Below are 23,523 nucleotides of genomic sequence, written 5' to 3' on the forward strand. Positions count from 1 at the left end.
AGGCTGTGTATGTAAGGATAATTGATCATTTTATATAACTTAATTTGCTATCAAATGTACAGTTCAGCTTTAGAAGTCATTTAACAACTGAAAAAGCTATATTCTCTTTTCTCTGTGAGGCACTGGATGGGTGAAACAAAAGGTTTCAAGTGCTAGGCATACTTTTTTGATTTAACTAAGGTGTTTGATAATGTTGGTCAGAAAATATGGCTCCAGAAGTTGGACCATTACGGAATATGGGGAGTAGCTCACAATTGGTTCATCTCTTGCTTTAACAACAGACAGCTAAAGATCATTATTCAGTGTTGAGAATGGCTGTAATGTGGGGTCTGAGTGAAGTATGATCAAATGGGGAGAGTCCCAAGGATCAGTGTTGGGGCCACTCCTGTTCCTTATTTATATAAATGATATGCCCTCTAGTATTATGGGCAACTCTAAAGTATTTCTGTTTGCTGATGACATTAGCTTGGTAGTAAAGGATGTTGTGTGCAACATTGGCTCTGTTTCCAATAGTGCAACTCATAACATAAGTTCATAGCTTGTAGAAAATAAATTAACACTAAATCACAGTAAGACAGTTTTTACAATTTTTAACACACAATTCAGCAAAACCCGACATATTAATTCCACAGAATTGGCATATGATAGTGAAACTTAACAGTCCAAATTTCTAGGTGTTCAGATAGATAGATAACTGTTGTGGAACGCCCATGTTCAGGATCTTGTTCAAAGACTTAATGCTGCCATTTTTACTATTAGAATGGTATCTGAAGTAAGTGATCATTCAACATGAAAATTAGTCAACTTTGCTTATTTTCATTGACTTATGTCATATGGGATTATATTTTGGGGTAACTCTTTCCATTCTCTAAGGATATTTTTGGCTCAGAAATGGGTGGTTTGGGCAATAAGTGGTGTAAGTTTGCAAACCTCTTGTCAACACCTGTTCACTAGTCTGGGTATTTTGAGATTGGCCTCTCAATATATATAAATATGTATTACTGTTGTTTCTTGTTAACAATATCAGATTATTCCCATGAATAAACAAGTTTCACTCAGTTAATACTCTGTGGAAATCCAAACTGGATTTGGATTGGACTTCATTAGCTCTTGTGCAGAAAGCGATGCAGTATACTGCTGCATCCATTTTCAATAAGCTACCACAAGAATTAAAAAATCTTAGCAGTAATCTATGCGCTTTCAAATCAAAACTGAAGAGTTTCTTCATTGGTCACTCCTGTTCTGTTGAAGAATTCCTTGAAAAATAAGCTGAATCTTACGTTACATTGTTGATCGCGTTTACTTAAACTTATAGCTTGACTTTTTTTGGGTTAATAAACATTTTATTTTTATTTGTTATTTCTTTTACATTGTAATTTCTGTACTGACATGTTCCATGACCTTGGAGATTTGCTCCCCAATTTGGTCTTACGGAACTCGATGTGTAAATAAATAAATAAATAAACTTGGGCTATTCTGGTAATAGTTATTGGCATTCCTTCTGTTTTCTGCTCATAAAGTACTAGGGAATTGTTAATTGATTATGCATTTATATTTGGAGCAGACATAAAAACTTGTAATACATCCTGAGGATAGCTTCACTATGGATCCATGGAGTGAAAAGTACATCTAATATAGTCTAATCTGTGCCATGTTTATACAAGATGCATCTGTAACTATGCAGGTTATGGTGTAATAATACTGTATTAGTCCCATCACTATATATAATTTGGCAGAAATAATCTGTACGGCAAGGCTCCCTGATGATAACTCAAGTTGACTATTTTTAGGCATGATCAGAAATACTTGAAACAATACTGGGAATAACATGAGAACTGCTATTGTCCAACTTTGTAACTAATGTAGGTAGCAAAATTTACTAATTTTCAAAAAAATTTTGAGACTTTCTAAAGGACAGAATTGCTGTTAACAATGACCAAAAGCTCTAATCAGATGTATATTAAAAAGATGATACAAACATCATGCTTAATTCTGTAACTGTGTAATTAATGAAACTGTTAAGACCATTATTCATTCTGCGTATGTGAGATAAATTCAAATGACAATATTGTTTTCTGACTGATTTTATGTATGAAAGAAATAATTGTGATTGAAACACCTCTGCATGTACGTCACACTAAATTGATGAGATATTTTTAATTGTAGTATCTAAAACCACAAATATCAACAATGAAGTATTTGTTTTAAAAATATGTATAAGTGTATGAGTTGTGGAGTCTGTATCATTTTCACTATCAAGAAATAAAATGAATTTACTTGAAGTTACATCTCAGAGAGACCACAGGAGAGAAAAAAACTAATTAGTGGTTGTAGTTATGTTAAAAGGTAACAGAATGACAAGTTGGAATAGGTGGATTAAGAAGTTCTGGTATTTAAACATAGCTGCAATGTCAGAATCAATATTAAAAGAAAATGTACATCAGCATAAAATGGGCAGTGTAATGATCTGTGCAAAATATATGAAAATTACTGGATGAGTGTTGATAAATAAAGGTTATTTACATAGTTTCAGATTTCATAGGTTTCAGCAAAACAATGAAAAATATTTTTTTCTGGATGTACAAAGTAGTTCAGCATTGGTAGCAACTGCATAAAACATTATTGTGTTATGGCTGAGTAGTGTAAATCATCAAAGTGTTTTATTGAAATGTTTAGCAATAAGAGCATGCTTCATATTTTGTGCAAAGCAGTATGAGAAAATTTCTTATTATTACATTTTAGCATATAAGTAAGAAAATAATCAAGTTGCATCATTTTACTATTTAATATCAACATTCCAACTAATGTTGTTTTATTTTCTGTTAAGAACAAAAATTAAGTTAGTCTACTTACTTGTATTATGCATTTCAGTACTGAATCATTGTTCTCAAGAGCAGGGTCTTCTTCTGGTTTTTTTTCACTATTAGTTGCTAGTATATATATGGTGTGGCTTGTAGCATTTTCATAATCTAATTCTTGACCATTCAGTTTTAATTCACGAGAGGTGTTATTCAGCTGAAACAAATCCTCATCTCCACCTAATAGAAATGAATAATTTTCCATTTATAGGTTTACTATAAAAACTGAGGAACAAGGGCATACCCAGAAAAGGGCAGAGAAGGACAACTGGCTCCTCCCCCAACCCTCACCCAACAACTCAATACAAAAAATATTATTATCTTCACTAACTGAACTCATGATTTACCCTCAAGACAGACAGATGTGTCAGTTTGAAAATATCAACCGTATAAGGGAAACTGACCAATATCAAGGGCGCCAAAAGGCATTTGTCATGGAATCTCAAAGTTTTTTGCTATTCTCTTCTTGGAACTGATAATGTTGATTCCTTCAAGTTCTAAAAACTTCCAGTAATGTTATCCTTCCAAATTGCAATGTTTTTCTCTTGTTACAAGTATGATCCTATACTAAAAACTTCTAAAATGTAAATACAATTAGCGTGTAACTGAATGTTACCTGTCACTCAGAAAAAAGTTCAGCAAATCTAATACAAACTACAATAAATAAAATAGAAAGAAACATTCCACATGGGAAAAATATATTGAAAACAAAGATTCCATGACTTACCAAACGGGAAAGCGCCGGTAGATAGACACAATAAAAAGACACACAAACACACACACAAAATTTCAAGCTTTCGCAACCAATGGTTACTTCGTCAGGAAAGAGGGAAGGAGAGGGAAAGACGGAAGGATGTTGGTTTTAAGGGAGAGGGTAAGGAGTCATTCCAATCCTGGGAGCGTAAAAGACTTACCTTAGGGGGAAAAAAGGACGGGTATACACTCGCACACACACACACACACACACACACACACACACACACACACACACATATCCATCCACACATATACAGACACAAGCAGACATATTTACAGGAAAAGAATTTGGGCAGAGATGTCAGTCGAGGCGGAAGTGCAGAGGCAAAGATGTTGTTGAATGACAGGTGAGGTATGAGCGGCGGCAACTTGAAATTAGCGGAGATTGAGGCCTGGTGGATAACGGGAAGAGAGGATATATTGAAGGGCAAGTTCCCATCTCCGGAGTTCGGATAGGTTGGTGTTAGTGGGAAGTATCCAGATAACTCGGACGGTGTAACACTGTGCCAAGATGTGCTGGCCCTCCACCAAGGCATGTTTAGCCACAGGGTGATCCTCATTACCAACAAACACTGTCTGCCTGTGTCCATTCATACGAATGGACAGTTTGTTGCTGGTCATTCCCACATAGAATGCGTCACAGTGGAGGCAGGGCAGTTGGTAAATCATGTGGGTACTTTCACACGTGGCTCTGCCTTTGATCGTGTACACCTTCCGGGTTACAGGACTGGAGTAGGTGGTGGTGGGAGGGTGCATGGGACAGGTTTTACACCGGGGGCGGTTACAAGGGTAGGAGCCAGAGGGTAGGGAAGGTGGTTTGGGGATTTCTTAGGGATGATCCAAGAGGTTATGAAGGTTAGGTGGATGGCAGAAAGACACTCTTGGTGGAGTGGGGAGGATTTCATGAAGGATGGATCTCATTTTGGAGCAGGATTTGAGGAAGTCGTATCCCTGCTGGAGAGCCACATTCAGAGTCTGATCCAGTCCTGGGAAGTATCCTGTCACTAGTGGGGCACTTTTGGGGTTCTTCTGTGAGAGGTTCTGGGTTTGAGGGGATGAGGAAGTGGCTCTGGTTATTAGCTTCTGTACCAGGTCGGGAGGGCAGTTGCGGGATGTGAAAGCTGTTTTCAGGTTGTTGGTGTAATGGTTCAGGGATTCAGGACTGGAGCAGATTCGTTTGTCACGAAGGCCTAGTCTGTAGGGAATGGAGCGTTTGATATGGAATGGGTGGCAGCTGTCATAATGGAGGTACTGTTGCTTGTTAGTGGGTTTGATGTAGACGGATGTGTGAAGCTGGCCATTGGACAGATGGAGGTACCCTCTCCCTTAAAACCCACATCCTTTCGTCTTTCCCTCTCCTTCCCTCTTTCCTGATGAACCAACTGTTGGTTGCGAAAGCTTGAAATTTTGTCTGTGTGTTTGTGTGTCTTTTTATTGTGTCTATTTACCAGCGCTTTCCCGTTTAGTAAGTCATGGAATCTTTGTTTTTAATATATTTTTCCCATGTGCAATGTTTCTTTCTATTTTATTTATATAAATACTTTGAACCCAACAAGTACGTTTGTTATTGTCACTGTTGCATTTCGAAATCTTTTCTGTCATCTTACTTTCTCTTTTTGTTTGTACAAGTAGTTTCACTTTGTATTCATCTTCCCTTTTTTCCGTAATCTACCATATATTTTATCCTGCCTAAATATACTCAATAATGCGTAATTTACTTCCAAACCATAACCTAAAAATTTTTAATGCTTTCAACATTACCGCTGCTATAAAATCCACTGTTCCCAGTTTACAAACATTTCGTGTAACCTCTTGAATACTATTTCACAGCTTCAGTTCCTTTCACCCATTAAACAACCATTTCAGCTATTTCCAACAACTTTCGTTTTATTTCCATTCCCGTTTTTTCCCACATAACCGATCATTTTTTAGCAGCTTCCCACAGGTTTATAAGTTATTATTTCTTCGTCAGACAATTGTTAGCCTCATTTTCATAATCTGCCAGCACATAACCAGTCCACTGAATACATTTACACGCAGTTGTTTCGAAATTTTCCTGAATTTCTCCACCCTTTAACGTGTTTTGAAGGCAACACAACTACCTAACCTTTGTACCCATCATTGTTCGCCAACCTAAGTTCAGCACAGGATCAACATAGCTCATCTAAAACCAACACTTTTTCGACTTTTTTCACACCTTTATTTCTCCCTATATATTTTTATTTTCACTTTAGCCTCATGGTACCCTTTCCACCTTCTAATACCATGTCACCCTCACAACATCCCTACAACGACCCCATTAAATTTTATTTACATTCCCTCTGCAAACATGCCTTCACCCTAGCCAGATTATGCTCCCATATTTTATTTACTCAGGCTTGTCTGACATCTGGCATTACCCCAAAGGCCTCACACTTAAAGTTCCCATCTCTGGCTGTAATCCTTCTTTCCATCAGTCCCTATACCAGTTCCAAACTGCACAAGCCATAGCCCTCACCCGCCTAATCCTTCACCTACACATCGACTCAGCCAATGAATACACCCGTCAACTCCTATCCCTAATCAAGGTCCTCAATCTTTCCTCTCCCACATCCACACCGGCTGTTCAGAGCATCCTCCTAAAGGCCAACCGCAAATAAGAACAGCGTGCCACCCTCCGCCTCAAAAAACTATCCAATCTCCTGTTTTCCCACTTCTGGAAAGGCAACTCACTCACCCTCCACAACCTTCCCAACAAACCTCAACCTCCTCTCATTGCACAAAGACCCAGTCTCTCCCAACTACTCAATCTCCCACTTCCAGCTCCACTCCCCCCAACACTTCAAAATTCTAGTCAACACAATCTGGAACCACAACACCCCAATTCAGTTGTTAACCTTTCCTCCAAACCTCTCTCCCAATCCGAAACCTCTGTCCTATCCAAAGGCCTCACCTTCAGCCCCACTCCCAGATTCAACCAAACTGCCCTTGTCAAAGATTTACTATCCTACATTCGTAGTCTCCGCTGGAAATATCACTTTGCCATGAAGAAAAATAATTCTGATCCCACTCCTAATGATCCAACTCCCCTAGACACTATCCAAATTGAACCCTGCCTGGAACAGTTCTGTCCTCCATCGCAGTGGGACTCACCTCCTCTTCCTCAAAATCACCCTCTCCAAACCTTCCAGGAATTTCTCACTTACAGCCTTGCCTCTCAATCTTTCTTGAAAAACCTTAGTCCTACTCCCAATATCACCACAGCCGAAGCCCAGGCTATCCGTGATCTGAAGGCTGACCGATCCATCATCATTCTTCCGGCTGACAAGGGTTCCACGACCGTGGTACTTGATCATTGGGAGTATGTGGCTGAGGGACTGCGTCAGCTTTCAGACAACATGACATACAAAGTTTGCCAAGGTAATCCCATTTCTGATGTTCAGGCAGAACTTCAAGGAATCCTCAGAACCTTAGGCCCCCTACAAAACCTTTCACCTGAGTCCATCAACCTCCTGAACCCACCAACATCTCGCACTCCTACCTTCTACCTACTTCCTAAAATTCCCAGACCCAAACATCCCGGCCGCCCCAATGTAGCTGGTTACCAAGCCCCCACAGAACGTATCTCTGCCTACGTAGATCAACACCTTCAACCCATTACATGCAGTCTCCTATCCTTCATCAAAGACACCAACCACTTTCTCGAACGCCTGGAATCCCTGCCCAGTCTGTTACCCCTGGAAACCATCCTTGTAACCATTGATGCCACTTCCTTATACACGAATATCCCGCACGTCCAGGGCCTTGCTGCAATGGAGCACTTCCTTTCACGCCGATCACCTGCCACCCTACCTAAAACCTCTTTCCTCATCACCTTAGCCAGCTTCATCCTGACCCACAACTTCTTCACTTTTGAAGGCCAGAGATACCAACAATTAAAGGGAACAGCCACGGGTACCAGGATGGCCCCCTCGTATGCCAACCTCGTATGCCTCGTATGCCAACCTCCACTATGACAGCTGCCACCCATTCCACATCAAACGATCCGTTCCCTACAGACTAGGCCTTCGTGACAAACGAATCTGCTCCAGTCCTGAATCCTTGAACCAGTACACCAACAACCTGAAAACAGCTTTCACATCCCGCAACTACCCTCCCGACCTGGTACAGAAGCTAATAACCAGAGCCACTTCATCATCCCCTCAAACCCAGAACCTCTCACAGAAGAACCCCAAAAGTGCCCCACTTGTGACAGGATACTTCCCAGGACTGGATCAGACTCTGAATGTGGCTCTCCAGCAGGGATACGACTTCCTCAAATCCTGCTCCAAAATGAGATCCATCCTTCATGAAATCCTCCCCACTCCACCAAGAGTGTCTTTCCACCATCCACCTAACCTTCGTAACCTCTTGGATCATCCCTAAGAAATCCCCAGACCACCTTCCCTACCCTCTGGCTCCTACCCTTGTAACTGCCCCCGGTGTAAAACCTGTCCCATGCACCCTCCCACCACCACCTACTCCAGTCCTGTAACCCGGAAGGTGTACATGATCAAAGGCAGAGCCACGTGTGAAAGTACCCACGTGATTTACCAACTGCCCTGCCTCCACTGTGACGCATTCTATGTGGGAATGACCAGCAACAAACTGTCCATTCGCATGAATGGACACAGGCAGACAGTGTTTGTTGGTAATGAGGATCACCCTGTGGCTAAACATGCCTTGGTGGAGGGCCAGCACATCTTGGCACAGTGTTACACCGTCCGGGTTATCTGGATACTTCCCACTAACACCAACCTATCCGAACTCCGGAGATGGGAACTTGCCCTTCAATATATCCTCTCTTCCCGTTATTCACCAGGCCTCAATCTTCACTAATTTCAAGTTGCCACCACTCATACCTCACCTGTCATTCAACAACATCTTTGCCTCTGCACTTCCGCCTCGACTGACATCTCTGCCCAAACTCTTTGCCTGTAAATATGTCTGCTTGTGTCTGTATATGTGTGGATGGATATGTGTGTGCGTGTGTGTGCGAGTGTGTACCCATCCTTTTTTCCCCCTAAGGTAAGTCTTTCCGCTCCCAGGATTGGAATGACTCCTTACCCTCTCCCTTAAAACCCACATCCTTTCGTCTTTCCCTCTCCTTCCCTCTTTCCTGACGAAGCAACCGTTGGTTGCGAAAACTTGAAATTTTGTGTGTGTGTGTTTGTGTGTCTTTTTATTGTGTCTATCTACCAGCACTTTTCCGTTTAGTAAGTCATGGAATCTTTGTTTTTAATATACAAACTATAATAATTAATATATGCAATTTTGAATTGTTTTGAGATTCATTTTGCAAAAACATGGTTTTCATTCCCTCCACCCTTCCTTTTTCCATATCAAAGCAACATTAATACAAGCTACCATCCCCCTTCTCACCACAGATCTTGGGTAAACCCTTGTCCAGAAATATGAAGTATATATGTAAGATAAAGACTAAGATTTGTGTATCATGATTTGTGTATCATTGATTACAGTACTGATAAATGATGTAGAACATGATACATTTATATATTTCATTTTTGGTAGTTCATCTTTCAGTTTTTTACAGCTTCATAGCATTACATTTGTATTATTCAGTCATGCTCATGTTTCAGTGGTTTTCCTTTTTATCATGCTCATCATTCTAAAAAACAAATCTAATTATAACACTGATTCATAAAAAATTGTATTGTTAACATCACATAATTCATGCAATTTCCACAAAAAGATACAAAGAGTTGTATTTACCAGAAAACTGCTTATGCTAATTAATATTACAGATGTTATGAAAGTGTAAAATAAATAAGATAAACATGTAAAAATAAGGTAAATTTTGGAACTCTTACTAATTTCATCAAAAAAGGATAGCTATGACAAAAATCCTTGTTTTCATTGTGTTACTCTATATTGTCAAGGAAAATTTTAACCTGACTCTTGCAGGGAAATTCATTTGCAATTCATCATAAGCTCTAACAACGAGGTTAACACTATTCTCATTTGTGCGCCTACAAATTTTTGTGCTGTAATAACTGATCCATTTCTGCTACTACTAACATTTTAGCCTATCTTTAGATTGAGCCAGCAGACTGAAGTTTCACTACTTGTTGCATAATTTTTTTAAACCACCAATACACAACTGCCAGAGGCACTGATTGGTGACTAAGAGTAAATTGAACCTAGGGCTATGTGGTCAATCCGTGATGGGATATTGATGTATCATTATTAGCTGCACTGGAAAGACATCTTTACAAGTTTATTAAAGAAAGCACCAGATGCCACAATTTGCTCATGTTGAAACTGCTATCTCTGTTAATAAAATTCTACCATTGCTTTCATTTTTTTGGGACTTGGTGGTGAAAGAAGCAGTTGAATTTTCTTTTTGGTGACTATTTTAATTAACAAAGTTAGTGGTTTCAACATGGACAAATCATGGAATCTGGCACTTTCTTTAATAAATTGGAAAAGACGTTACTACAGTGAAGCTAATAATGATACATCAATATTTCAGGAATGATTGACTGTGTAACCACAGATTAAATTTATGCACACTCTTTGTTGGCAATCAACATCACTGTTGTCTGTGAATCTGCAGTTTAAAGCTCTTTAGCTGTGGTCTGTAGCCTTACTCTGAAGATTGCTGAAAAGTGTACAATCAAATGATTAGAAGGGGAAGAAATGCACTTCTGAATTTAATGAATAAACTATTCTCATTGCTAAAAGGATGTCTATGTAATATGGCTGTAACCCCACAGCACAGATTCAGTTCAGTTTTTAGTTCCATGCAGTTCAGGCTAGTTTATGCTCAGTTCCTTTGTAATCTTCCTTCATAAAGTGTCTGCCTAGTTTAATTGCCAATGAAAAGTTTTGTAATGGGAACATGATAAATTACAATGATACTCATAGGTCCTGCTCCTACTCCTCATGTCATGTATCCCTTTCAATATAAACAATCATGAAGCATTAGTACACTATGTGATCAAAAGTATCTGGACACCTGACTGAAATCGGTAATGCTGGAATTCAATATGGTGTTAGCCCACCCCTAGCCTTGATGACAGCTTCCACTCTCATATGCACATGTTCAATCAGGTGGTGGAAGGTTTCTCAGGGAACGGCAGCCCATTCTTCATGGAGTGCAGCACTGAGGAGAGGTATCAATAATAGCTGGTGAGGCCTGGTGCGAAGTCGGTGTTCCAAAACATCCCAAAGGTGTTCTATATGATTCAGGTCAGGACTCTGTGCTGGTCAGTCCATTACAGGGATTATATTATCATGTAACCACTCTGTACAGGCCGTGCATTTTGAACAGGTGCTCGATCGTGTTGAAAGATGTAATCGCCATCCCTGGATTGCTCTTCAACAGTAGGGAGCAAGAAGGTACTTAAAACATCAATGTAGGCCTGTGCTATGATAGTGCTATGCAAAACAAGTGGTGCAAGCCCGCTCCATGGAAAACACAACCACATCATAACACCACCGTTTCTGAATTTTACTGTTGGCACTATATGTGCTGGAAGATGACGTTCAATGGGCATTCGCCATACCCACAACCTGCCATTGGATTGCCACACTGTGTACTGTGATTTGTCACTTCACACAATGTTTTTCCACTGTTCAGTCTTCCAGTGTTTATGCTCCTTACACCAAGAAAGGCGTTGTTTGCCATTTACCAGCATGTGTGGCTTATGAGCAGCTGCCCGACCATGAAATCCAAGTTTTCTCACCTCCCGCCTATCTGTCAGTGCTTGCAGTGGATCCTGATGCAACTTGGAATCCATGTGTGATGATCTGAATAGATGTCTGCCTATTATACATTACGACCCTCTTAAAATGTCGACGGTCTCTGTCAGTCAACAGATGAGGTGAGCCTGAACGCTTTTGTGCTGTACATGTCCCTTCACATTTCCACTTCACTATCACATTGGAAACAGTGGACCTAGGGATGTTTAGGGGTGTGAAAATTTCATGTACAGACTTATGACCCAAGTGACACACAATCACCTGACCACGTATGAAGTCCATGAGTTCCGTGGAGTGCCCCATTCTGCTCTCTCAAGATGTCTAACGACTACTGAGGTCACTGATGTGGAGTACCTGGCAATAGGTGTCAGCACAATGCACCTAATATGAAAAACATATGTTTCTAGGGATGTCTGGATACTTTTGTTCACAAAGTATAAGTTCTGCGAGGGTTTGGCTGTACACCATCACTCCGTAGTACAACAACTGAACAAAATAATGTTTATATCAAAACCTTACACTAACAGTGAGATACATTAGTGAATAATTAAATAAGGGGAACCTAAGTTGGATCTGTTAGTCAAAATTCTGAAGCATAATAATATTGTATAAAATAGACTGATTTTAACTTTGATATGAATCTCACTTATTTTTCATAAATGCACAATGTATGCAAATGGTGGCCACATACAAATAACTCATTGAATAACAGTCAATATCTTTCAGCAGTACTGTCTACTTTGTGCAAACAGCTGTTACACCCAACAATATGAACTAAATAATGAAGTACATCAGCGAAATAAACTCTCAAAAATCTAAACTGTCTCTCCACATTTGTTAGCATGAGCATTATCATTCCCAGCAAATCTAAATTTCACAGCCATTAATGTTATTCCAACTAAATCAGTTAAGCCCATCACAATAAAAATCCATTAAAACCACAATTTTTAGAAATTCATCATTGCAATGACATATCAGCAGCTCATGAGTTGTCTCATCACTAACTAAACTGCCTCTAAAGATTGAAGTCAGAGTCCTGAGATTTATAAGTTATCACACGTACCCAAAATTATTGTAAGTACTGCTGCATGAAGGTACAATCACAGTATACACACAACCCACAATTTTACAACAAACCACCTGAACTGACCAACTCCAGACAAAACCAAGATGAAAACAGCTTGCCAAAAATCCAGGTGCAAGACGACAGACTAAAAACCATGAGCTCTGCCCTCACTCATATGTATAGTTTCAGTCACATGACCATTCACCAATTCAATGAATATACTTTCATTCTGATCACTATTCATAATTTTCACAATCATTCCATATAAATATTTATGATAAAACACAAAGAAAATCTTTGCAATATGTCTGCAACATCTTAATAAAATAATTTATTATTATTTGAATAATTTTAAACAAATCTCAGACACATAAATCACCACATCTTGCACTCAAACCAAAAAATATTAAAGGAAGAAACTCATGCTGATACAATCATTTGTATATATGTAGAGGATTCCACAGTTAGGGGACTACAGGCATAAGTAAACCAAACTGATAATCAAATTTTTGCATATTTTTTAATTAGAAAATTAATCTGTTGATAAGATTTCTTTTGATGTACAAATCACACAGATTACATGATGGGCTTTGCAGTTATAATTTTTATTACTATTATTATTAATAATAATAGCAATAATAAAAACAATCCCATGGATTACACAAGTCACACTTGACTTAGAAAAAACATAAATAGATCCAACAGAATTTGAAGAAAGAAACATATACAGAGACAAGTGGAATGTTAGGGCAGAGTATCAAGTCCCAAGGAAACCAGAGACAAAGTGAACTGAGGACAGAAAGATACTGCATGCAGAAAAAATGAGAGAATCATGGAAGATCAGAAAGAATGCTCAAATGAGCCAGAATGCATTACATGATCCTACTGGATCTCAATGCAAATAACAATAATAATGATAATAATAATAATAATAATAATAATAATAATAATAATAGTAAATGTTAATAACTTTTGAAGTGTTTAATTTACAATCATAGTTTAATTTTCAATGTGTCTGTGGCATTGCCAGGATTTTAAAGCTGCCAGTTCTTGTTTTTCTAGCATGTCTGTAAGGAATCGTAAATATTTTCCATTATAATATTTGGTGATAATATTTCAAGTCACATGGGTCATCCATCTTAGCTCATTCTACTACCATGCTGTCAGAACTCACACATACCACTTTCCACTGTGGAAAAATCCCAACGACCACAGCTCTTTTGAGCTTGCTAGCCAATCCTATACTTGCGCTCAGTGCTCTGACAATCTCAGTTTGGCTTCTCACAATCCATTGGACAGCTCCCCAAATAACTTTTATATTGCCCTAGAGCTGTCTGATATGATTTAAACTGCCCTGTGGTAATGGAGCCTGCTGCTCATAACATTACAAAATGTAGAAACTAATAATAAATCAAATGTGTTGATAAAGAATTTTGCTTGTGTAAAAAGATATTTATAGTGTCATAAGAATATAACATATTTGAAGAGGCACATCAGTACTTTCTGCAATGAATGAAACTGAGGTGCTAATTTGGTCAACAATGATCATCACCTACAATTCATCAAGGTACATATTTCAATTGTAATGAATCATTTCCAATCCAGTCTTTTGAAAACATAAAATAATGAGAAGACTGCAATTTTTAAACCGAAACTTTCAATCAATTTACAGTCCATGGGTGTACTGCTGGTTCTCAGTGTCTAACGGGCACAATATTTCTTTCCACCTTGAAAACTAGAATTCATTAACTTTTACATAATGGTAATGGTATCTATATAAAATAAATTGGTTTCATTTACTACACATATCATCATGTTTAGTATTAGGAATATCATGAACGATGACCATTAATTTGAAGGCCTGCTGAGTATGAAAGACAAGTCACGAAACTTACGTGCAACTGAATGAAAGTCAATTTTTCTAAGTAAAACGTACATCATAACCCCCTTTTTTACACTTTTTAGTAGACTGATTCAAAGAAGTGTAAATTCAATGAATTGATGATTGAAGCATCAACACTGACATTCTCCTGAAATGTAGATAATATGCCTACCACAGAAAAATCAAGACTCAGACAGGTCTTTTTACAGTGGCGTCTGTGTGTTTTCTGTGAACTTAAATCCTGCTTTCATGAAACAGTTAGAAATGATTAAAGGAGTTGCATCCATCCAAGTTTTGGCTACATAATGCATAGCATCCAAAACTGAATGGTCATAGATTTTGGGTCCGTGCCATTATCATACAGCCTTCTCAACAAGCATTTTTCTATACCTACATTTAAATGAATGGATGATTCCTAGATCTAATGGTCGAGGCCCACTCACACAGTCAGGAGGCAGTAACACTAACTTAATAATTCTGAGCTGCAGACTGTCAGGGTATGCTGGACAGCTATCTAGTAGCAGCATTATTTTCCTATTTTTTGTCCCTATTTTAGCATCCAGTGCATGCATGGTGGATGTGAATATGGAACTGGTCATACATGTGGTGTTGTTGGAATCATAATTAGTGGGCAGAGTTCTCACATTTGTGAAACACATTGGCTTTTTCAATTTACCATCTACCAAATGAAGTAATTTTTCAGGCCCATCAGCTTTGACCAGAAGTAAAAAAAAAAATTCTCTGCATACTTAGTTTCCCACCTAGGCATTTCTCACCTTTAAAGTGTAAGGCCTTACTTGGTAATGTGATGCAAAAAAAGATCAGCTTCATGAACATTAAATTTTTTTGGATCATAATGTTTAAAGATATTTTGCAGTTCTTTGTTCCATTGGCCCACAGTTCCACCACTATCAACACTTACACTTTAACAAAACTGTTGGTTGTAAACAATATTGTGACGAGAAGGAAATGTATGTTTGTGCGCAGGCAGTGGCTGGGTGCTGACAAACACAAATGTGTACATGTGTTTCACTGTTTGTTCGGATCATGTCCAATGGTGCAAATAAACCAGGGAAGCAAAAGTCTTTTGTGAAACCACATTAGAAACATATTCATGGTCTAATACAAGACTTATTATTGATAATAATTATAAAACTATGGTAAATAAAACATTTAACACAATATTGGTTAAATCACTAAAGTTTGCAGTCTTCCTAATAAGAGAACAACAAGCATAAAATCTATAGCTTGTTGCCAACAAGGTGGTCACTAAATGACATCCTGGGTGAGAAAGAGCCTGGAAACTTCATCAAGTTACAGGGCTTCTTGAGGAAGAATGTTTACATCTGATATCAGATCATACCAATGTAAGACTGTGTCCCTAGTATGGATTAGTGTATTTCACATGGACGTAACAATGATTCATGAAAACCCATTACAGAGGTGGTTATCTGCAAATGTAGTGTTTATTTGTATATATGACAGTGACATTAAATTAAAGCTGTTGTAATACAACACAATGATCAGAAGGAAAGTTGTTACTAGAGACACTATCATCAGATTGTGATTATCACTTAGGGAGTGACTCTGGATACTTTCCCACTCTTCCAAACTCTGCAAACAAATAATACCGGTGGCAATGACCCAACAACTGGCAGTGAAAATCTACTAGAGTCACTACCATCAGATCGTGATTATCATTAAGGGACTCAGGATACTTTCCTACTCGTCCAAACACTGAAAACAAATAATAGAGGTGGCCATGACCCAACAACTGGCAGTGAAAATCTTAATTGCTAATGCTGTGTTACATGAGCAATAACTTTGTGTATAGTCTGCTTCTTCTGCTTTGTTCCAAGGCTGACTTTGTGCAGGAATATGCTGCACTTTTTGCAGAAAACTGTATTTAAATCAATGTTAAAGATCATAATAACATCAAGGAAAACTTAAAATGTGGGAAATTTTGTAAGACAAGTCATTAATGACAGGAAAGCATTGTATGACAAAGCAAGACGTCTTTTATAAATGTGTGGTTTCTGTTCTTTTGGACATGTCCAAAAGACACCATGCATTTTTATAATTGATTACTCTCAATGGGAAATAAAACCACTACCTTCAGTGCAGATGCACAGTTATGTCTGACCTCCTGCAGGAATCGAAACATAGTGAGCAGGGAGAACATGGACAAGGATTACGGATAGGTGGTGCTAGGTGTGAATTTAGGTCAGCTGAAAGGCATGCTGAAATAGTCCGCGTAATAACAATGAACACTGTGTCTGGGTGGTGCAATAGTTAACATAATTACCAAGTAAGTGGTAGATCCTAGTTTCAAATTCCAGTCTGGCACACATTCACACTCATTGCAACTGATTCTGCATTAAGTCCTGATGAAACTGACATCAATAGTCCCTTCTCTTTCTTTTCCTTTCTCCCACCCTTTAGGTTACATTTACATAATAGGACTTCTATTGGGACTAATGAAAATGAACATAAAAATTGGGAAAATGTAAAATACTAGAACATAAAAAAGGGGTTTTACTATATTGCTAAAGCATGGTCCTTTTCCAAGACTTTCACCACTCTTTCAGGTTCTGTGGAACTGAAAATGACAATTGTGTTTATACCTGCTTGAAACACAAAAGACTGGAACAACTATATTTACTATATTTCTACTCCTGTGACAACTAATTTTTTTTCCTTTTTACTGTTACACTGCTAGTAAATGTACTACAGTTAAGTAAATTATTGAAATCTTATTTAGGCAATATTTCATTATTACTTTTTATTCAGTAGTTTGTTAAGTTATGCTGATTCAAATTACCCAGTTTGTTGTCCTTTCCCAGGAGATGTCTGTAATTGCCTATTTTTGTATATCACATGATCATAAAAATGTTGTGAGTTAGTACTTGTTTATCCACAAAAGGATGCAGCTTGCTTGAAATACCTATATTTCTCTTTGCAGTAAATAGTTAACTTTATCTGAAAAGTCATTACCTAAAAAATTATTCTTAACTAAAGTTCTCACCCACTTGATAATATTTTCATTACTTCAAATTTTAAGTTTTAATTCCAAGAACTGGTTTCATAATTTTGTTGTTCAGTTTTGCCTAACTTTGAAAACACCTTTGGTTATCCACATAATGTGCTAATTAAGAAATGAAACAAATTAGGAAAATTGTGATCCTGTAAAATTTACATTAAACTTGATAAATCCTCATAGAAGTTATAGCGTCCCCAGTGCTATATTACGAAAAGACTTAAAAAACAGTACTTATAAAGAAGAGACATTAAAAAATTGAATAATATATTTTTATCATGTAGCCGTAAAATAATAATTTCTCTGTGTAGGTTTGGATTGCAAAGAAATAATTTATGACAAAATGATCTAAAGAGACGACAAGATATGCTCTTTTGTTAATTTTTTAGTCGACTTCACTTCCTCTTTTGTCTTGAGTGTGTATAGACGGACATCTTTCGAGTGCTGACAAATGTAAGCATGTTTGTATGAGTTAAGCAGATATTATATTAATTGAATATTATTGTCCACTTTTAATTTGTAAGAGGCGATCCCGATTTCATGTCCACCTTCCATGAATTAACCTACATTCAAGTAATTTACAGTTCAACAATCGCAGCGGCCGATGCAGCCAATGACACCATTACGTGGCGATATTAACTTATGAAAAAATAGCGGAAGCGGAAAACTCGCCCGCTATTAACATAATATTAATTTTTCTCCACAGCCGCACGAAGTTGCAGAAATACGTAGCTTTAAGATTCTTATTTTCAGTACCATAGCCGAGACCCAGAGCCAGGACTCCGACTACAATACAATGGTTAACGGAGGTAAGAAAAATACTCTCGCGCATGTGTGGGCTGCAATTGTAATTAATAACGAAAGATCTTTTGCTTTAAAGTGAACTGACTAGCCGAGGAAATTAATATGAAAAGTTTACTACATTGTTCAGCTTGTATGCTCATGTTTTAAAATGCAGCGAGTCTAACATTCATTAACGTAACAAATAATTTGAGATTAATATTGTTAAAAAGGAGAACTTCAGGAAAACATTTAATCGTAAAATCAAAATTAAATGAAATATCATTTTTATTAAGGCCCACCACGTAAGTCGGCAACAATCAAAAAATAATAATAACAATAATAATATATTAAATTACGACGGCCGACGGACGCAAGATTGGCGCCGCAACTTTGGGGCCCGATCAAAGAAAATTCGAGATTTATTAATATAATACTTACCATTGTAAGGAATGTATGTGTCTAATTGTTGTAAAATATTAATGCCTATATGCGATACCGTGCAGCACACATCACGAAGTAATGAATGTCACAGAATGTAGCAATCAGATGTGCAAAAAAGAGGACAATGTAATAAAACACAGAACATTCCAACCCTTCAATAGCGAAAAACGAAATGTCCACCCTGTGGTATTTATTAAGAGCTTCAGGAATGTGTTTCCCAGGACATGGACGGAATGACAAAGAATACAGTTAGTGGTCTCCTTTATTCAAGGTGACGCGGCACTGTGGGCCACCGGCGTGTCCGAAAAATGTCTAATGATGCAACAGTTTGAAGGTGCATTCTTGCAAAAATTCTGGTCCGATAGCGTCCAAAAAAGACTACGAAAGGAGTTGTACAGTCCAGAAATGTACAATCCTAAGATGGGAACGTTACACAAATATTTCGAAAAGTATATAAACAAAACCAGGTACTGGGATGAGCCAATGTCCGATCGTGACATAATCAGATTGATAAAAATGAAGTTGCCCAGTGAAATTAAAAAATATTTCATCAATGTGCCGGAATACGATATAGAACAATTCATGGAAATAGTGGATTCTGTTGACTTATTGATCGAAGATATGAAAACCGAAAACAAGTGGAACCATGCAGGCTGTAATCAACAAAAAGCCGATTACAATAGCAGCCACAGTAACGGTAGTAACAACAGGAATAAGCAAGAGGACCGGCAACAGAATCGAGGCACAAACAATGGCAATGGTTATAACGGCAATGGTTATAATTGTCAAAATCGGAAGAGACATCATGATGGACGCATTACTAATGGATATAATGGTAACGGCAATCCGCAATGGTGGAACAACCGAAACTAGTGGCGTGGCTGTAATGAACCGACACCACAGTGGCAACAAAACACAGTGCCACAATGGAACGCCAACCCAGGTCCATCACAGAACATGTCAGGGAGTTACAACCGAACACCGCAAAACCAGAGCCATACACAATATTAAATTACACCATCGGGGAGGCAGGGTGGCCAACCCAACAGTAGCAACAACAACAACCAGAACCACAATGTGAAGTTAGTGGAAGTGACAGACAACTGTCAACCCACTAATGCTCATCCGTTAAACTAAAGACAGCCACAATACGCTCTCCGTTGTTGGTTGCAGGACGGTGTAGTGAGGGCACATCCACAGATGACAGCCATAAACTTTGTATGCTGAGATACAATGAGGGAACAAAAATAGAAAAGGAACTTGTAGACATACCGCAGAAATGTAACAGAACCGACAAAAGTGTTGTGTAGGCTATATTGCAAGCAGATATGTACAGAGCACCAATACAGATAATAGTCAATACCGGCACTTCAACCAATGTCATGAGTGCAAATTTTTACAAGTACTTGAGTCAAAATAATAGAATACCAGTGTTGCCAGTGAAGAATTGTCGTGTAACAGGTGCAATAGGTGCACAATCTCATATCATAAAGCACCAGGTGCAAGTCGAGTTTACGGTAGGAAATGAAGCAATGAAAAGCTCGTTCCTAGTAGTTAAAGGATTAGGTGTTGCTTGCATCCTGGGGATGGAATTTTTACGCCAGAGGGACGCAAAAATCGACCTCTTGTGTGGGGAAGTAAGCCTTATGGATGATGGTAGACGGGTAATTTTGCCGTTGTTGAGGACACGGGAAGTGCACGGTAAATATTGCCGCAGCTTTCAGTTGAGATTCGAAGGAATACAGGTAATGAATTTATATTCTGACTTAAGTACAAGACAAGCATGTTATAAAGAGTTTATTACTGAAGACAGAGAGGAAAAAAGGAAAACTGATAGCCATTAAAGTCAGGGAGTCAGAACATTTGACTGAAGCACAACAAAACAAATTGACACAGCTACTTACAGATTATGAGCATGTGTTTTCGGAAAAACCCGGTGTTATCGAGGGCTACACCTATAACATCGAAGTGGTACCTCACGATACTTTCTGTCATGCAAACTACACCATCCCATGGTCAAAGAAGGAGGCAATTACAAAGGAAACAAGAAAAATACAAAGACTTCAAGAATTTCGCTCAGTAGAGCAACGTTTACATATGTGGGTAGTAGGTTAAGTTTAGAATGTATTTTTTCTGTGTGTAAATGTTCAGACTTTAGTGTAACAGGCAAAGACAATGAGGCACACAAGATTAGTGTGATTCAATTTTGTAGGTGTTAAGGAATAACAGTATTTTTAAGTAATTGAATTTTGAAAGAAAAATGAAAGTAGGTTTATAAATATTTTACAAATTTCATTTAAAAAAATGCTTTAAAAATATTTTTAAAAAATTCAACATCATGTAATGAAGAAAGAATTTTTCATTAGTGTGTCATGAATATTTTTGAACTGTAGTAGTAATGCAACTTATGAAATTCAATATTATAGTGTATATGTTGTTCCATGTATTTATGTCTATACCGATCCTGAAATATGCTCAGTCATAATTTACTTAACAATATGAGTGCAGGGTGTACATCACCCAAGGTACCTCATGTGTTGTGGACAAGGTACAAAGCAAATCAGTAAACATGACTACCGCTAAGCACTGTTAAAATATATTGCCATCTGCTAAGGCAGAGGTTTGCACGAATTTGTAGTGTAAACAAAAGTCACAAATCTAACATTAATCTAGGAACTTGCACGCTAGGCCTAGATTATAAAATGTCTACAATAATGCGAGAGGCAAAGTTTTGTAAAGTCGAGCCTGGCTCTGGAGGGCAAGTACGCAATGAGTGGGCAGACATGGCATGGGGACTTACCTCAGATGAGACGGAAATACAATTGTATAGTCAAAAAATCTGAAGGCAAGTACCACTCTAAGTGGAAAATGAAAAGAGATAATTAGTGCAACAAATGCGAGATTAAGTTATGCTGATTCAAATTACCCAGTTTGTTGTCCTTTCCCAGGAGATGTCTGTAATTGCCTATTTTTGTATATCACATGATCATAAAAATGTTGTGAGTTAGTACTTGTTTATCCACAAAAGGATGCAGCTTTCTTGAAATACCTATCTTTCTCTTTGCAGTAAATAGTTAACTTTATCTGAAAAGTCATTACCTAAAAAATTATTCTTAACTAAAGTTCTCACCCACTTGATAATATTTTCATTACTTCAAATTTTAAGTTTTAATTCCAAGAACTGGTTTCATAATTTTGTTGTTCAGTTTTGCCTAACTTTGAAAACACCTTTGGTTATCCACATAATGTGCTAATTAAGAAATGAAACAAATTAGGAAAATTGTGATCCTGTAAAATTTACATTAAACTTGATAAATCCCCATAGAAGTATTCACTGTATTAACTAAATAGTCCATCAAAATTTATTAGTTTTACAGTTATCTAGCATGTAGTTAAATCTAATAATCATGTTGCATTTAAGTCATTATTACATGGTGCACTATAATGCAATCAGCATAAGTTTGGTCTTTGGTGTCTTTGTAAAGTATAATGTAATAACCAACTTCACCTTTTATCCTTACGCATATTTATACACACCATCACCAGACAATAAGTCAGCAGTTTGTACCTGGTAATCACTCAGTCAATGTCTCTGCATCAAAGTCTGTACTTGAAAATCATCTTAACCAAAAAGTTTTCAGTTAAAGGTTCACTACCATGTAAAGTCCAGAGTGTGAAAGTTATTCTTAATTACTCAAGTCACCACAATTAAACAGTGTGAGTCCTTTATGAACTTATTTTGAGCAGTATGGATGTAGTAATAAACATAACTTTCTGTGTTAATAGACTACTAAAGATCCAATCACTGATACAAAGTACTGTTTGTAATTATCCATTTTCTTTTAAGCTGTGTTTTAGTGAAGGTGCTTCATCTGTAGAAACATGCGTAAGGACTTCATTATAATAGCACATTTTCTAGAAATTGCCACTGGTTTTAAACCAGTTGGTGGACTTACTAACTTGGTTTACTGGTAGTGTTATCTTGAAGGAAAGTGGTCTCCTCAGACTAGATTTAATAATGACAGTCCTCCTGACAAATAATTAGTAATATAAAATGCATAGAGTGAACTGATCATCATAAAATGCATTTTGATCTTGATAAATATAAAATATTCTCAAGGTTAATTTAATGGTTTGCATCAGTTATTGAACAGCAAAACTAACAGCTCAGACAATTTCAGGAGACAAGACTTTGAATCATCAAGCATTACTGAGGACATTACTGAGGACCTGCATCAGCACAGCCATATTAATGTCGTCATGTTCTGAAATTATTTCGAGATTAAAGTATCATAACAATTTTTAGCAATTAACAGTTAATCTCCTTTTTAGCTCTACAATATCAAGAATTTTCTCCTCTGTGAAAATATGATGCTTTTCCATTTCTTAGCAGTGCTGAAATGTACTCCACCTTTGACAAGAACAATAATGAAGATAACACTAATCTAATGACAACAATACAGACTAGATAGAAATGTGAAGAGATGCCAGAAATAGCAACAAAAGACACCAACAGCAAACATCTGCAAGTATAGATGTACCGTATTTATTCGAATCTAAGCCGCACTTTTTTTACGGTTTTTGTAATCCAAAAAACTGCCTGCGGCTTAGAATCGAGTGCAAAGCAAGCGGAAGTTCTGAAAAATGCTGGTAGGTGCCACCACAACTAACTTCTGCTGTCGTATATGTAGCGCTACACAAGCATGCTTTGTGGGCACAAAGATAAATACTGGCGCCAAAACCTTTTTTTTTCTCCGCCACGAGTTTCGACCACTGCATTTTCATACAGTATCCAACGAAGTAAATACAAATTCCATATTGTTTATCTTCGAATGTAGCAGAATTTCAATGTACTACGAAAATCCGACTGGCAAGACTGTTAGGGATGTTTGTCAGTATGGCCAACTCTACGTTCCGAGTTTTTTACTACCTGTGAGAAGAGATGGTTACTAATAGG

The 23,523-nt window shown here is 37.6% G+C and overlaps 1 protein-coding gene across 1 annotated transcript in view; it reads right to left on the reverse strand.

Moving 5' to 3' along the window:
* LOC124619549 (cadherin-23-like) overlaps positions 1–23,523 on the reverse strand; it is a 490,213-nt gene that overhangs the window by 84,430 nt on the left and 382,260 nt on the right. Inside the window, exon 26 of the mRNA XM_047146019.1 lies at positions 2,854–3,038. Within this exon, the coding sequence (XP_047001975.1) occupies positions 2,854–3,038 (185 nt within the window). The remainder of the gene's footprint in view (positions 1–2,853; positions 3,039–23,523) is intronic.

Source organism: Schistocerca americana, chromosome 6 (genome assembly GCF_021461395.2).
Source record: "Schistocerca americana isolate TAMUIC-IGC-003095 chromosome 6, iqSchAmer2.1, whole genome shotgun sequence".
Classification (NCBI taxonomy): domain Eukaryota; kingdom Metazoa; phylum Arthropoda; class Insecta; order Orthoptera; family Acrididae; genus Schistocerca; species Schistocerca americana.